At 39.3% G+C, this 15094-nt stretch overlaps 1 protein-coding gene across 4 annotated transcripts in view; it reads left to right on the top strand.

Annotated features, from left to right (window-relative positions):
• The window catches only part of nagpa (N-acetylglucosamine-1-phosphodiester alpha-N-acetylglucosaminidase), a 40417-nt gene that overhangs the window by 3830 nt on the left and 21493 nt on the right, over positions 1–15094 (top strand). For all 4 annotated transcript variants that reach the window (XM_060922325.1, XM_060922324.1, XM_060922326.1 and 1 more), the window contains exon 2: positions 3859–4335. In XM_060922325.1, the coding sequence (XP_060778308.1) occupies positions 3859–4335 (477 nt within the window). The remainder of the gene's footprint in view (positions 1–3858; positions 4336–15094) is intronic.

The following is a 15094-nucleotide window of genomic DNA, read 5'->3' as shown; positions in this document are numbered from 1 at the left end:
ACAAGGATAGCTTGAAATATCAGTGAATTTGATGAGTAAAAACATGTCCATGATCTTTCCACCATGCTTACCTGCGATGATAACATCTGGGTTTTCCTCAAATTGCTGATCATGCTAAAAAAATTTCCATCTCCAGTAATGAGCTGGGTCATCAGAAGACAAGCTCAAAGGGCGAGGGCGGGTCTTCCGGTTGATTTAATCAATCAGTAATAACTGTTGTAACTGAAACTCACCTCTGTAAAATTGTTTTTTATTGGTAAATCTGAAAAGGTGTCGATAATTATGGACTGTCGATAATTGTAGCCGCTGCTCTAGTCTCAGGTCCAATGAGTGCAGTTTTATGCGGAAATGAGCTGTAGGTTTTACTGAGCATCTTACAGAACCAGCCACAGTTCTTCTGGACACTTTGTCACACTCGCTTCTTCATTTTGCACCAAAACCCAGCAGCCTTCATTGTTTTCTTTTTTAATCTGAAAAGTCGTCTCTTATTTAATATGCTGCTCAGATACAAACTTTTTTTTTTTCTGTAACATTTAATTTTGTGCTGGAAAATGAATGTTTGGACTCTAAAATGTTTGTTTTTGAACTGACTCGATAACGTAGAAGTTATAAAACAGAAATCTATAACAAAGTCTGTAGGAAAAGAAAATAGGGTGCACAGTCCTGTGTATTTACAGTTGTGGTCAGAAGTTTACATACAGTGACATGAATGTCATCTTGGATATGAATGTCATGGCAATATTTGCGCTTTCAGTCATTTCTTTGAACTGTTCTTTTTCTGTGGCAGAATGTACAGCATACAGCTTTAATTACAAAAAAAACACTAGAATTTGGTGCACAAGTTTGAATTTTCTTTGGGTTTTCTGAAATCAACACAGGGTCAAAATTATACAGCATCAAAAATTTACATACACTCACTTAGATTATTCATTCAGAGGTGTGGAAACTTCCAAAATGTCTCTTATCTTGCCAAGGCTGAGGTCTCTTAACTTCCTGTTAGTGATCATGATTGACTACAGCTGGTAGCTTCTCTGTGCCTTCATAAAAATGGTTTGTTTACAGCACTCATTGGATTGACCAACACACAGTAAAATGGGAAAGTCCAAGGAGCTCAGTGCAGATCTGAGAAAGAGGATCGCAGATATACACAACTCCGGAATGTCTCTTGGAGCCATTTCTAAACAAATGCAAATTCCAAGATCGGTTCAAACAATTGTATCCAAGTTATTGTGAGGTGTAGTCACTTTGCCAAGCCACTTTGCTTCAAGAAAATCCAAACTGTCACCCTCCGCTGAAAGGAAATTGGTTTGGATGGTCAGGAACAACCTGGGAACCACCATGGCACAGCCCTGCCATGAACTGGAAGTTGATGGATCACTGTCTACAGTTCAGATCCCCATGGACTAAGGCTGCTATCCAAGAAATAACCTCCTGTTCCAAAATTGACACCTTCAAGCTTTACTAAAGTTTGAAGCTGACCACACAGACAAAGAAAAAGCTTTTTAATGAGAGACAGAAAAAGGGAAGCTGATGAGGGAATAACTGTCTATAACTGCTGTGATTTTGGTGATAACAGGAACTAACATGTTTCACAATTTGAATCTCAGCCATCCTCACAGATCATTGTGTTACTGTGGGAGTAACTGCAAATGCTATTGAGCTGAATGATGGTGCAAAATAAAGTGGTGCTTGAAAGTTTGTGAACCCTTTAGAATTTTCTATATTTCTGCATAAATATGACCTAAAACATCAGATTTTCACACAAGTCCTAAAAGTAGATAAAGAGAACCCAGTTAAACAAATGAGACAAAAATATTATACTTGGTCATTTATTTATTGAGGAAAATGAGCCAATATTACATATCTGTGAGTGGCAAAAGTATGTGAACCTCTAGGATTAGCAGTTAATTTGAAGGTGAAATTAGAGTCAGGTGTTTTCAATCAGTGGGATGACAATCAGGTGTGAGTGGGCACCCTGTTTTATTTAAAGAACAGGGATCTATCAAAGTCTGATCTTCACAACACATGCTTGTGGAAGTGTATCATGGCACGAACAAAGGAGATTTCTGAGGACCTCAGAAAAAGCGTTGTTGATGCTCATCAGGCTGGAAAAGGTTACAAAAGCATCTCTAAAGAGTTTGGACTCCACCAATCCACAGTCACAGATTGTATACAAATGGAGGAAATTCAAGACCATTGTTACCCTCCACAGGAGTGGTCCACCAACAAAGATCACTTCGAGAGCAAGGCATGTAATAGTCGGCGAGGTCACAAAGGACCCCAGGGTAACTTCTAAGCAACTGAAGGCCTCTCTCACATTGGCTAATGTTCATGAGTCCACCATCAGGAGAACACTGAACAACAATGGTGTGCATGGCAGGGTTGCAAGGAGAAAGCCACTGCTCTCCAAATAGAATGTTGCTGCTCGTCTGCAGTTTGCTAAAGATCACATGGACAAGCCAGAAGGCTATTGGAAAAATGGTTTGTGGACGGATGAGATCAAAATAGAACTTTTTTGGTTTAAATGAGAAGTGTTATGTTTGGAGAAAGGAAAACACTGCATTCCAGCAGAAGAACCTTATCCCATCTGTGAAACATGGCGGTGGTAGTATCATGGTTTGGGCCTGTTTTGCTGCATCTGGGCCAGGATGGCTTGCCATCATTGATGGAACAATGAATTCTGAATCATACCAGTTAATTCTAAAGGAAAATGCCAGGACATCTGTCCATGAACTGAATCTCAAGAGCAGGTGGGTCATGCAGCAAGACAACGACCCTAAGCACACAAGTCGTTCTACCAAAGAATGGTTAAAGAAGAATAAAGTTAATGTTTTTGGAATGACGAAGTCAAAGTCGAAATGTTGCAGAAGGACCTGAAGCGAGCAGTTCATGTGAGGAAACCCACCAACATCCCAGAGTTGAAGCTGTTCTGTACAGAGGAATGGGCTAAAATTCCTCCAAGCCAGTGTGCAGGACTGATCAACAGTTACCGGAAACGTTTAGTTGCAGTTATTGCTGCACAAGGGGGTCACACCAGATACTGAAAGCAAAGGTTCACATACTTTTGCCACTCACAGATATGTAATATTGGATTGTTTTCCTCAATAAATAAATGACCAATTATAATATTTTGTCTCATTTGTTTAACTCTTTATCTACTTTTAGGACTTGTGTGAAAATCTGATGATGTTTTAGGTCATATTTATGCAGAAATATAGAAAATTCTAAAGGGTTCACAAACTTTCAAGCACCACTGTAGCACTTAATTTGTACTGGATTTGTTCTCTTCCTTTGAGCTTAATTGTTAAAATGTTGGTATTATTATACCAACCTTATTATTAGTGAAATAATCAGGTCTAATTTTGGTAAATCTCACATATTGGTTGCAGTCCCTCAGATATTGCACAGGAAATTGGCATAATATGTGAATGGGTAGTTTGTTTGTTTGTTTGTTTGTTTGTTTGTTTTCCAGCAGGGTCAGTTCACAAAAAAAAGGACTCTCTTAACCACTGAAGACCTGATTATTTTTATGTTTAGTGGTTACCAGTTCTCTTTAAATGCACTATCCGTATCAGAGCTTGTGGTGTCTGCTGATACTCAGTACTGATCCAATACTGACATGCTTTTCGTAATCAGTCCAGCTCTCAGCAAGTGATCCAGACTGTCAGAAGTGTACTGGTGTCATGCTGAAAGACCTTTTGTGTCCTGCGTTCACATGCCCTGTCAGTCAACATAACTAAAGGTTTCACTCGTGGATAAATATCCAAAATGACAAAGGATTATGAGATCATATAAGCAGGTGAAATGCTTTGTGTACATGTTAATATTCCTGTATTGTCTACCCCTCTTCTCCTACAGACACTCTATGGATGATGACCTCTTGTTGCCCTATGCTGATACTCACGGCCCGTCTCATTCCCATCGGCACGTGAGGGACTGTCAGCATCTCATCCATGGAAACTTAACCCATGAAACCTGGTCGGCTAGTGCCCACCCTGGAGCTCCTGTAGTAGAATCCAAGATTTTTATCTCAGCATTTGGCAGCAAACCAGTGAAATGGGTGAGTGGCCACATCACCGTGGTTCATGACCCTCTGAGAACAGTGTCTGTGCTGGAGCCCGGAGGCCCCGGAGGTTGTACGATTTTCCGTAGAGAGCTTGTGGAAAACACTGCTAAAACAAGGAAGTGTCTGATCGCCCAGAATGCTGGATATTTTCACACTGCAAAGGGGGAGTGCTTAGGGAACATTGTGAGTGATGGCAGACTGGTACAGAATAGTGGAGGAGTGCAGAACGCTCAGTTCGGCATCAGGAAGGATGGGACGCTGGTGTTTGGGTAAGTTTATGTGGCAAAGATCTCTTAATAATTTAGGTTTATACTTTTAATAAAGAGAAGGAATGCGAGTCAAAGGACATCAATGTTGTTTTTGAGACGCAGTTCTGCTTTATGAATAGAAAAGCTCGAATTTTTAAAGACGTGTATCTGTATGTCACTTACTGAAGTGAGACCAAACTGAAACCTACTCAGAATTAATTTACAGGCCTTTTAGAAAGTGTTTTCCAGCTGGAGGCATCTTATACAGTTGACTTTTTAAAGTTTAAAGTTCTTAAAAGGCAAGTTTCGTGTTTTGGGAGAATCATTTTGAGACCACTAATATAGATATTTAGGCAGTGCCTAAAAGCAGAGCTCCTGATGAGTGTATGAGCGAAATATTTGCAAGAGCACAAAATCAACCTAAATAGAATAATAATATTTAAATAATAAAGGCTGGCTTCGAGTGGTATATCAGATATTCCATTCAGCTAGCATGATGTATCATGCTAGCTGAATGGAATATATCTGATAGATCATGAAAAAAATCCATTATTATTATTATTATTATTATTAATACCTCGCCCAGGATGGAGTCCGCCAGGGGGCGAGGTATTGTTTTTGGTTGGGTTTGTTTGTTTGTTTGTAAACGATGTTACAGGAAAATGGCTGGACCAGTCTTCATGAAACTTTCATGATATATGGGCATTGGTCTCAAATAGAACCTCCAAAATTTTGGGGGTCATCTGGCCAAAGTCAAGGTCACAGTGACCAAAAATAAAAGACTCCGCCCACAAACACACTGATTGGATCACTACCTGCCTTATTTGCATACACTGCTGTCATTGGATGGTTTCCATCCATCCATCCATTAGCTGTAGCTACTTATCGCAGGCAAGCTGGAGCCTATCCCAGTTGACTATGGGCAAGAGGCGGGGTACACCCTGGACAAGTCGCCAGGTCATCACAGGGCTGACACATAGACACAGACAACCATTCACACTCACATTCACACCTACGCTCAATTTAGAGTCACCAGTTAACCTAACCCGCATGTCTTTGGACTGTGGGGGAAACCGGAGCACCCGGAGGAAACCCACGTGGACACGGGGAGAACATGCAAACTCCACACAGAAAGGCCCTCGCCGGCCACGGGGCTCGAACCCGGACCTTCTTGCTGTGAGGTGACAGCGTTAACCACTACACCACCGTGCCGCCCACATTCGATGGTTTCTTGCTTCGTTTACATACGCAAAGGAAGGGGTTTTGGTCACACCCATTTTTAAACCCCGTTGATGATAACTTCCCCACTCTGTTGATTTTATTACTATAAATATAAATTATAAATAAATGGATTAGACTAAAGAAATCGCTTTCATACATGTTTATGCTTATTACAGAGAGAAAGTGCGTTCCACTGAGCGTCCACTATCTGCACTTTATATTAAAAGTGGCCTGAATATATGATAATATTAGAGCATATGAACCATCGAATTGTGTCGTGTATTTTTTGTGCCAATAAAATGCTGCATTGTGTTGTGACAGTGATATCAATAATGAGTTAGACATCGCAGTTACAAGACACATATTTATTACTTTTTGACACCACATGCCATGCGCTAGAAACAACACCACGGCATTTATTATGGTGTGCTCTGCTGGGTGCCTGGTGGACAGCAGTGAACCAGCGCTTTCACTTTACATCATTACTATATAGTTACGATCCAATATTATCAGACATAAGAACTAATCGATATCGAGCCGTGGTAGTTTTAGATTATCTACAACTAAGGAAAGATGCTCATGATTGCTATTTAATTTTACAATAATTATGTTTACACGAGTGTGCAGAGTAAGAAATCATTCAGGTACAAAAAAAAAGCATACAATGCAAAGATATATTGCCCGCTATGACAAATTTTTTTTTTTCCATCAATATTTTCTGTAAAATGTGTTCGTGAATAATCCCATGTTATTTATTTTAAAAAGCAAACTAAAAATAAGCACTGGATAAAACCCATCTATCTTATGTAAATAAATAGAAATGTTGTTGTCCCGTAGTCAAGTGTTTATGAGATATACATTGCGCTTACGGTTGGGTTCCCTGTGGTGGTACATGTACGGTACATTGTACAGTTACAAAAGCCATCAAAAATCAGGTTGATGCATTTTTATATTCTCTTAAGTATGGAGCTTCATGCCGTGTGCTTTGCACGTGGGGAGTTCCACTATTGTCAGGCAGAAATGGATGTCAAAATAATTTTATTTAAAAACGAAGTATTTATTAATGATTGTATTTTATTACCTCGCCCGCAATGGAGTAAGCAGGGCGAGGTATTGTTTTCGGTCAGGTTTTTGTTTGCTGCTTTGTTTTTGTTTTTTTGTTAACAATGTTACGGGAAAATGGCTGGACCAATCTTCAGGAAACTTTCAGGACAGACGGGCATTGGTCTCAAATAGAACCTCCAACATTTTAAGGGTCATCCGGTCAAGGTCACCAAAAAGGTCAAATCATTTTTGTTATGGCTACTGCCTCATATAGAGGTGCTAGCCACTACGTCATCATGCTGTAAGAGTGTAACAGTCGCACACTCCACATGTGCAAACGCGTGTTCTGATTAAAATGGCCGGTGAGTGTATACAACTTGGTTCATCATTTGAAATAAATGTACTAGACTAAAGAAATTGGTTTCAGACATGTTTATGCTTATTACAGAGGGAAAGTGCATTCCACTGAACTCTAGCACCGGACCATTTCTGGGAAATTAGAGTTTGGGTCATGGTGACAGTGTGTGTTTGTCAGCCTCGGTTCGGAGGCTTCAGTTTTGAAAACTGTAAGAGTAGAATAATATAAAGTACAGACACTTGGTATATTTTACTTCTGTGATTTTTAGTTCGTTTTTGGTTTACGCTTCATTTTTGTGGCTACTGCCTCATAGAGTAAATATACAGTGGTGCTTGAAAGTTTGCGAACCTCTTAGAATTTTCTATATTTCTGCATAAATATGACCTAAAACATCATCAGTTTTTCACACAAGTCCTAAAAGTAGATAAAGAGAACCCAGTTAAACAAATGAGACAAAAATATTATACTTGGTCATTAATTTATTGAGGAAAATGATCCAATATTACATATCTGTGAGTGGCAAAAGTATGTGAACCTTTGCTTTCAGTATCTGGTGTGACCCCCTTGTGCAGCAATAACTGCAACTAAACGTTTCCGGTAACTGTTGATCAGTCCTGCACACCGGCTTGGAGGAATTTTAGCCCGTTCCTCCATACAGAACAGCTTCAACTCTGGGATGTTGGTGGGTTTCCTCACATGAACTGCTCGCTTCAGGTCCTTCCACAACATTTCGACTTTGACTTGGCCATTCCAAAACATTAACTTTATTCTTCTTTAACCATTCTTTGGTAGAACGACTTGTGTGCTTAGGGTCGTTGTCTTGCTGCATGACCCACCTTCTCTTGAGATTCAGTTCATGGACAGATGTCCTGGCATTTTCCTTTAGAATTCACTGGTATGATTCAGAATTCATTGTTCCATCAATGATGGCAAGTCGTCGTGGCCCAGATGCAGCAAAACAGGCCCAAACCATGATACTACCACCACCATGTTTCACAGATGGGATAAGGTTCTTCTGCTGGAATGCAGTGTTTTCCTTTCTCCAAACATAACGCTTCTTATTTAAACCAAAAAAGTTCTATTTTGATCTCATCCATCCACAAAACATTTTTTCAAAAGCCTTCTGGCTTGTCCATGTGATCTTTAGCAAACTGCAGACGAGCAGCAACATTCTTTTTGGAGAGCAGTGGCTTTCTCCTTGCAACCCTGCCATGCACACCGTTGTTGTTCAGTGTTCTCCTGATGGTGGACTCATGAACATTAACATTAGCCAATGTGAGAGAGGCCTTCAGTTGCTTAGAAGTTACCCTGGGTTCCTTTGTGACCTCGCCGACTATTACACGCCTTGCTCTTGGAGTGACCTTTGTTGGTCGACCACTCCTGGGGAAGGTAACAATGGTCTTGAATTTCCTCCATTTGTACACAATCTGTCTGACTGTGGATTGGTGGAGTCCAAAGTCTTTAGAGATGGTTTTGTAAACTTTTCCAGCCTGATGAGCATCAACAACGCTTTTTCTGAGGTCCTCAGAAACCTCCTTTGTTTGTGCCATGATACACTTCCACAAACATGTGTTGTGAAGATCAGACTTTGATAGATCCCTGTTCTTTAAATAAAACAGGGTGCCCACTCACACCTGATTGTCATCCCATTGATTGAAAACACCTGACTCTAATTTCACCTTCAAATTAACTGCTAATCCTAAAGGTTCACATACTTTTGCCACTCACAGATATGTAATATTGGATCATTTTCCTCAATAAATAAATGACCAAGTATAATATTTTTGTCTCATTTGTTTAACTGGGTTCTCTTTATCTACTTTTAGGACTTGTGTGAAAATCTGATGATGTTTTAGGTCATATTTATGCAGAAATATAGACAATTCTAAAGGGTTCACAAACTTTCAAGCACCACTGTATATGCTATATTTACTGTATGGAGATTGTATCAGAAAACTATTTTATTTATAAGTAGTAGCCATATGTACCCATAGGGTACCTATTTTTTGCGATATCTTCCTTCATATTCATCGTAAGTGCTACCGGGTGAGGTTTGTTTTGCCTGGCAACACTTGTTCTTTTAATGTATTTATTTTCTGAAAGGATTTATTATTTAACAGCTGTTGTATCATTTAATGATAAAAGTAAAGGAGAAAACAAGTAATTTAAAACATTATAGGCTCTCAAGTACCAGAAATGCCAAATCTCACTCCTACTAGAAACTAAATATTGAAGAGCAAACATGAACTGTGAACTGCAAAAATCTCTTTATTCTTATCAAGCACACATGATCGATCACAACAGACTGAACGCCTCAGTTCCTGCCTCAGCTGATCCAGCAGTTACTGTAAATCTTATTGATCAGAGTAACCTCAGAGCACTTAATCACTCCGAACATACAGATTAGCCAGGAAAGGCCTGAGAATACGGAGACCCCAAACCATCTGTTCCATAAAAACAGCAGTGCTACAAAAACACAGAACTGTTGTGTAATAAATGGCTATTCACAAATAACAGTCAGGAGAGAGGAGCTGGTCCAAACTGGTTATTTATGGGGAAGTGTTCAGGTCCAGTGGAATCAGTGGCGGCTGGTAGTCTTTCAAACGGGGGAGGCTGGTGGGTTATGATATTTCCAGATTTTAAAAGAAAAAAAAACATCAGTTTTGCCCATACTCTTGCCTCTGATCTGGCTGATTGTTGGCAGCGTCACAAACTATGAAATAACAGGTTCTTTTGGCCCATTAGCCTACTGTCCAATATACATGATGGTGGTGTTGGGGGGGGGGTATATTTTAACATTTTATATTTTAAAATTGTGGCATGTTGTTTAAAAAGTGATCATTATTGAAAGCAGCTCTTTGTCAGGAACCTCAGCATTCAATGACACTTTCCCTATATTTTACTTATTTTGACTGAGAAATGTTTTACTGACAATTTTGACAACCCTTCACTTTTAATCCAGGTCTGTAGTGTGAAATGTTCTCGGCTGTGTTTTTGTTTAAAAATGTTTTCCAAATTGTAGCTGTGTTTAATTCATATCCAGAAAAATATATATTCCAATATAATATACTCAGCATAAACATTTTAAATAGATCCTATATTTTTCGTCCATCCATGACATATTACTAAAGTAGCCTATTTACTGTTGTTGATGTGGGTCACTTGCTGTTAGCCAATTCACTTTCTCGTACCAGGAGAGCTGAAAGGAACGAGTATTATTCCCTACCTTTTTCACCAAGTCAATTTGAGGCGTTGGTCTACCCTGCTCTTTAATTTTTTCCTCGAAAGGAAGACTGGCAAATGGCTTCGCCAAAATTAAATCAGCAATGCTTGGGATCCGTGCGCAGCTTTCTTGCTAGCTGACTAGCCCCCTCAAGTTCAAGTTCAGTCACTCAAATAAACGAAATTTCTGGAACTAAGATAGCAAACTTGACAACACTATATTTACAATGAAAATATATACAAACTAAAAAAGCTGGTAGAAACCGTATGTAATGAATGAAATCGAAATGTAAGCTGATCTCTTACAATACACCACAGCACTTGCGAATCCGCATGGGACTGAACTGAGATTCACCACTGCCTGTCTATAGTTGAAACGAGCTGTCAATCAAAGAAAACATCCGGCCGCTTTCACCAATCACCAGTCTCCTCGCAGAAACTGCCATGTCCCTCCCATGTGAGGCTGGGAGTCCGTAGGCGGGCATTTTCGCAGTATTTGTCCAATAACCGTCTTGCATTTTGAGATTGAAAAGCGCAGAGCTCCCAAATGCCATTGAAGTCCACTGAGGCTGGGAGTCCGTGGGCGGGCATTTTCGCAGTATTTGTCCAATAACCGTCTTGCATTTTGAGATTGAAAGCGCAGAGCTCCCAATGCCATTGAAGTGCACTGAGGCTGGGCTGCATCGCGCTGTCACGAGGGGGAAAAACTCACGCACACATTAGGTGAACTGGGGAAAGTTATAACGGAATGATTTCGCACTGTAGTTGGGTTGAGCACATATATTTCTATGATTCGATGTTCGTAATTTTTAGAGGAGGCTGAGCCTCCCTCGTTGTCTTAGAGCAATCGCCCGTGAGTGGAATTTTCCGGTATGAGTTAAAGGTGTTTGTCCACCGGTGTTTGTCCACCGGTGTATCTTTTTTTAAGGGGGGAAAAAATCTTTGGAAATGTTCTAATGTTATTTGGTTATTAAACAGAAAAGATTCGCACAATGAATCAGTTAAAAGAAATCTTCGTCCTGAAAGACGTGAAATATTTGTAATGTGCTTGGTGATTCCGGTGCTATATATGTGCGAATTCAAACAGTAGGTGCCATGTTCGAAATTGTGTAACATGTTAAGATGTATATATCAGGAAATGGAAGCTGAAATTCTGATCTTATTGACTTGTATTGATCTTTTAATCTCACAACCCAAATGTCTTCAGTGTATACTGTAGCAGAAACAAACAATAGAGATCTTGCATGTGACGTCACAGCCGATCCAGATTGTAACAGACGCCATCTTGTCGGTCAAACGCCATATTTCCGCCTTCTACTTCTGGTTCTACTTCTGCCTTTTCTTCTGGAAAACCCTACTATATACAATTCTACTACAACGGCTGCGGCTACAAGCTCTCCCTACCTGTGCACGTTTTTTATGTGTTTTGTGTGTATTTTTGCGTGTTGTTCGTCTGTATCAGACTTCAATATCCACTACAACCGTATGGACTTACTGGACATTGGTTTCCAGCAGAAAATGACGGTTTGTAGCGATTTCCATCGCATGCACAACATTCCGGACGAGATAGCGAGACCAGCGGGGTCTCCGTGGATTGTTATCGGGTCTGGCAGGCGAAGGAGGCGGCGTCGGGAGCAGAAGCAAAAGCGAGGCTGCAGGCAGAGCCGGCCTGTTGACTAAGCTCAGAAAACAGCCACTCAAATCTCCACTGCTAAGCCTCTACCTCTCCAACGCCAGATCCATGGTAAACAAGACGGACGATTTGGAATTATAGCTGGAATTACCTTATTCTATTCTATAATCGGCTGGTCAGTGCTATACTCAATACTTAAGTGACTTACCCGTCCAATGAGGATTATTTTCTTGTTTACAAGATGCCACATCTGAGTCGCTGACAAATCCTGAATTTCTGTAGAGATAACTGTCCAGAGATTTATAAGCACGCAGTGCTTCACCACTGAACAGCGAGGGAAAGTTAATGAGGTAATTATACACGTCTGGGTATTCCGCTTGCAGTTCAAAATCCACTGACACGGTCGTGAAAACTACGTCCGGTAATCGATAAGGGTCACTAATCTGTAGGTCGTTTATTTTAGACATATATCTAATTATCTGCTCATTAGAAAAATGAGCTGTGTAGTCTGTCAGTTGAAATTGATCCATTTTGTATACGAGTGCAGCAGTATTCAGCGGTGTTTTTTACCGACAAGATGGCGGCTGTTTACATTCCGGTCACGTGACTGCAAGATCTCTATTGGGTTTGATGGATGGATGGATAACTTTACTAATCCCCAAAGGGAAATTGCCGTGTTGCAGCAGCGAAGTCACATAAATCACAAAATACACATCACTTACACACAGCAGACAATGAGGTAGGTTAAAAAAGCATTTACAAATAAATATATAGGATATTACACGGCTGCACATAGATATGAAGTTTATCTCCGAGTGGTCAGTGTTTATATCATGAGTGATAGATCTTTCAACACAGGAACATAGACTTCACGTCTTCAAGCTAACTTGTGATGTTCTGTTGATTTATATAGACACGTTAACAAACAAAAAGTACACAAACTTATCAAAACAATATCCTTACGAGTGACATATACAGATTTATGTCATGGTTTTCGTTCTCCATGTCCCAGATGTAGCTCGTATGAAAAACATGAGTGGTGTATTTATTTCCCAGTTTTTCTGGTACTTGAGAGCCTATAATGTTTTAAATTACTTGTTTTCTCCTTTACTTTTATCATTAAATGATACAACAGCTGTTAAATAATAAATCCTTTCAGAAAATAAATACATTAAAATAACAAGTGTTGCCAGGCAAAGCAAACCTCACCTGGTAGCACTTACGATGAATATGAAGGAAGATATCGCAAAAAACAGGTACCCTATGGGTACACGTGGCTACTGCTTATAAATAAAATAGTACACTTCACTTGTTACTGAAGTATGTTGATCTGTCTGTTTGTTTATTGGTGCTCTAGTGTCGTCATTTCTTGACCAATCTTCACCAAAATGCACAGGACAACTCACAAGGGTCACACAAAGACATCATTAGTTTTTGGTGGGTCAAGGTCAAAGTCACCAAGGTCAAATCTTGTAAAACCGCCTAATCAGCCATAACTTCCGTTTCTTTGTGATTTTCGCAAGTGTCATGCTCTGCACAACTTTTCATTTTTTATATGTGTATATATAATTAATATTACACATGCAGTCCTGTGCAAACGTCTTAGACACCCTATTTTTTTCATACAAACTTGGTTATAGATTTCTATTTTATGACTCTTACATTATCAAGTCAGTACAAAAACATTTTAGAGTTCCAAACCTTCATTTTTCAGCACAAAATTAAATGGTACAGGGGAAAAAAAGTCTGTCTGTATATACAATACACAGATATTTGTATCATATCTGTGTATTTGTATCTGAACTGCATAACATGAGAGAATAACATAAGAACATGAAGAGCCCACTTTTCAGATTAAAAAAGAAAACATAATGAAGGCTACCGGGTTTTGAAGAAGCGAGTGTGACAAAGTGTCCAGAAGAACCGTGGCTGGTTCGGTGAGATGCTCAGTAAAACCTACAGCTCATTTCCGCATAAAGCTGCATTAATTGTACCTGAGACGAGTGGGTTTTTTTAATTAATTAATTTATTTATTTTAAAGTGGAGGGTCATCTCACACCAAATATTGACTTTTCACTTATTATGGCTTACTGCTGTTTATTTTATTATTATTATTATTATTATTATTATTATTATTTTAATGTTGAAACATTTTCATTATTTTTTTTAAGCCATTTTTGGTTGACAACATCTCTTTATACGTGTTTAACTTTTGCACAGTACTATGTGTGATATATATAATTTTTTAAAGAACCCACAACCATCTTTGAAATAACTTGAAACTGACAAAAGTTAATGCCATCAATCATTGTTTATTCCATGTTTAACACGCATCAGACTTTGCTGATTTTTATTCAACTGAATATTTTATATAACAAAACAAATTAAAATGGCATGGACAAAAATGATAGTACCCTGAACTTAATATTTTGCTGCACAACGTTTAGCAGCAGTCACTGCTAACAAGCGATCTCCGTAGCTCTCAGTGAGACTCCTGCATCTGCCAACAGGTAGTTTGGTCCACTGCTCCTGAGCAAACTGCTCCAGCTGTCTCAGGTTTGAAGGGTGCCTTCTCCATACTGCACATTTCAGCTCTTTTCAGAAATGTTTGATAGGATTCAGATCAGAGCTCACAGAAGGCCACTTCAGTATAGTTCAATGTTTTGTTCTTCACCATTCTTGGGTGCTTTTACAGTGGTGCTTGAAAGTTTGTGAACCCTTTAGAATTTTCTATATTTCTGTATAAATATGACCTAAAACATCATCAGATTTTCACACAAGTCCTAAAAGTAGATAAAGAGAACACAGTTAAACAAATGAGACAAAAATATTATACTTGGCCATTTATTTATTTATTTATTTATTTATTTATTGAAGAAAAATGATCCAATATTACATATCTGTGAGTGGCAAAAGTATGTGAACCTTTGCTTTCAGTATCTGGTGTGACCCCCTTGGCAGTAATAACTGCAACTAAACGTTTCCGGTAACTGTTGATCAGTCTTGCACACCAGCTTGGAGGAATTTTAGCCCATTTCTCCGTACAGAACAGCTTCAACTCTGGGATGTTGGTGGGTTTCCTCACATGAACTGCTCGCTTCAGGTCCTTCCACAACATTTCAATTGGATTAAGGTCAGGACTTTGACTTGGCCATTCCAAAACATTAACTTTATTCTTCTTTAACCATTCTTTGGTAGAACGACTTGTGTGCTTAGGGTCGTTGTCTTGCTGCATGACCCACCTTCTCTTGAGATTCAGTTCATGGACAGATGTCCTGACATATTTTCCTTTAGAATTTACT

This window comes from Neoarius graeffei, chromosome 5, assembly GCF_027579695.1.
Source record: "Neoarius graeffei isolate fNeoGra1 chromosome 5, fNeoGra1.pri, whole genome shotgun sequence".
NCBI classification, from domain to species: domain Eukaryota; kingdom Metazoa; phylum Chordata; class Actinopteri; order Siluriformes; family Ariidae; genus Neoarius; species Neoarius graeffei.
The sequence above is the reverse complement of the archived record's forward strand: the minus strand, read 5'-3'. Positions and strand labels throughout refer to the sequence as shown.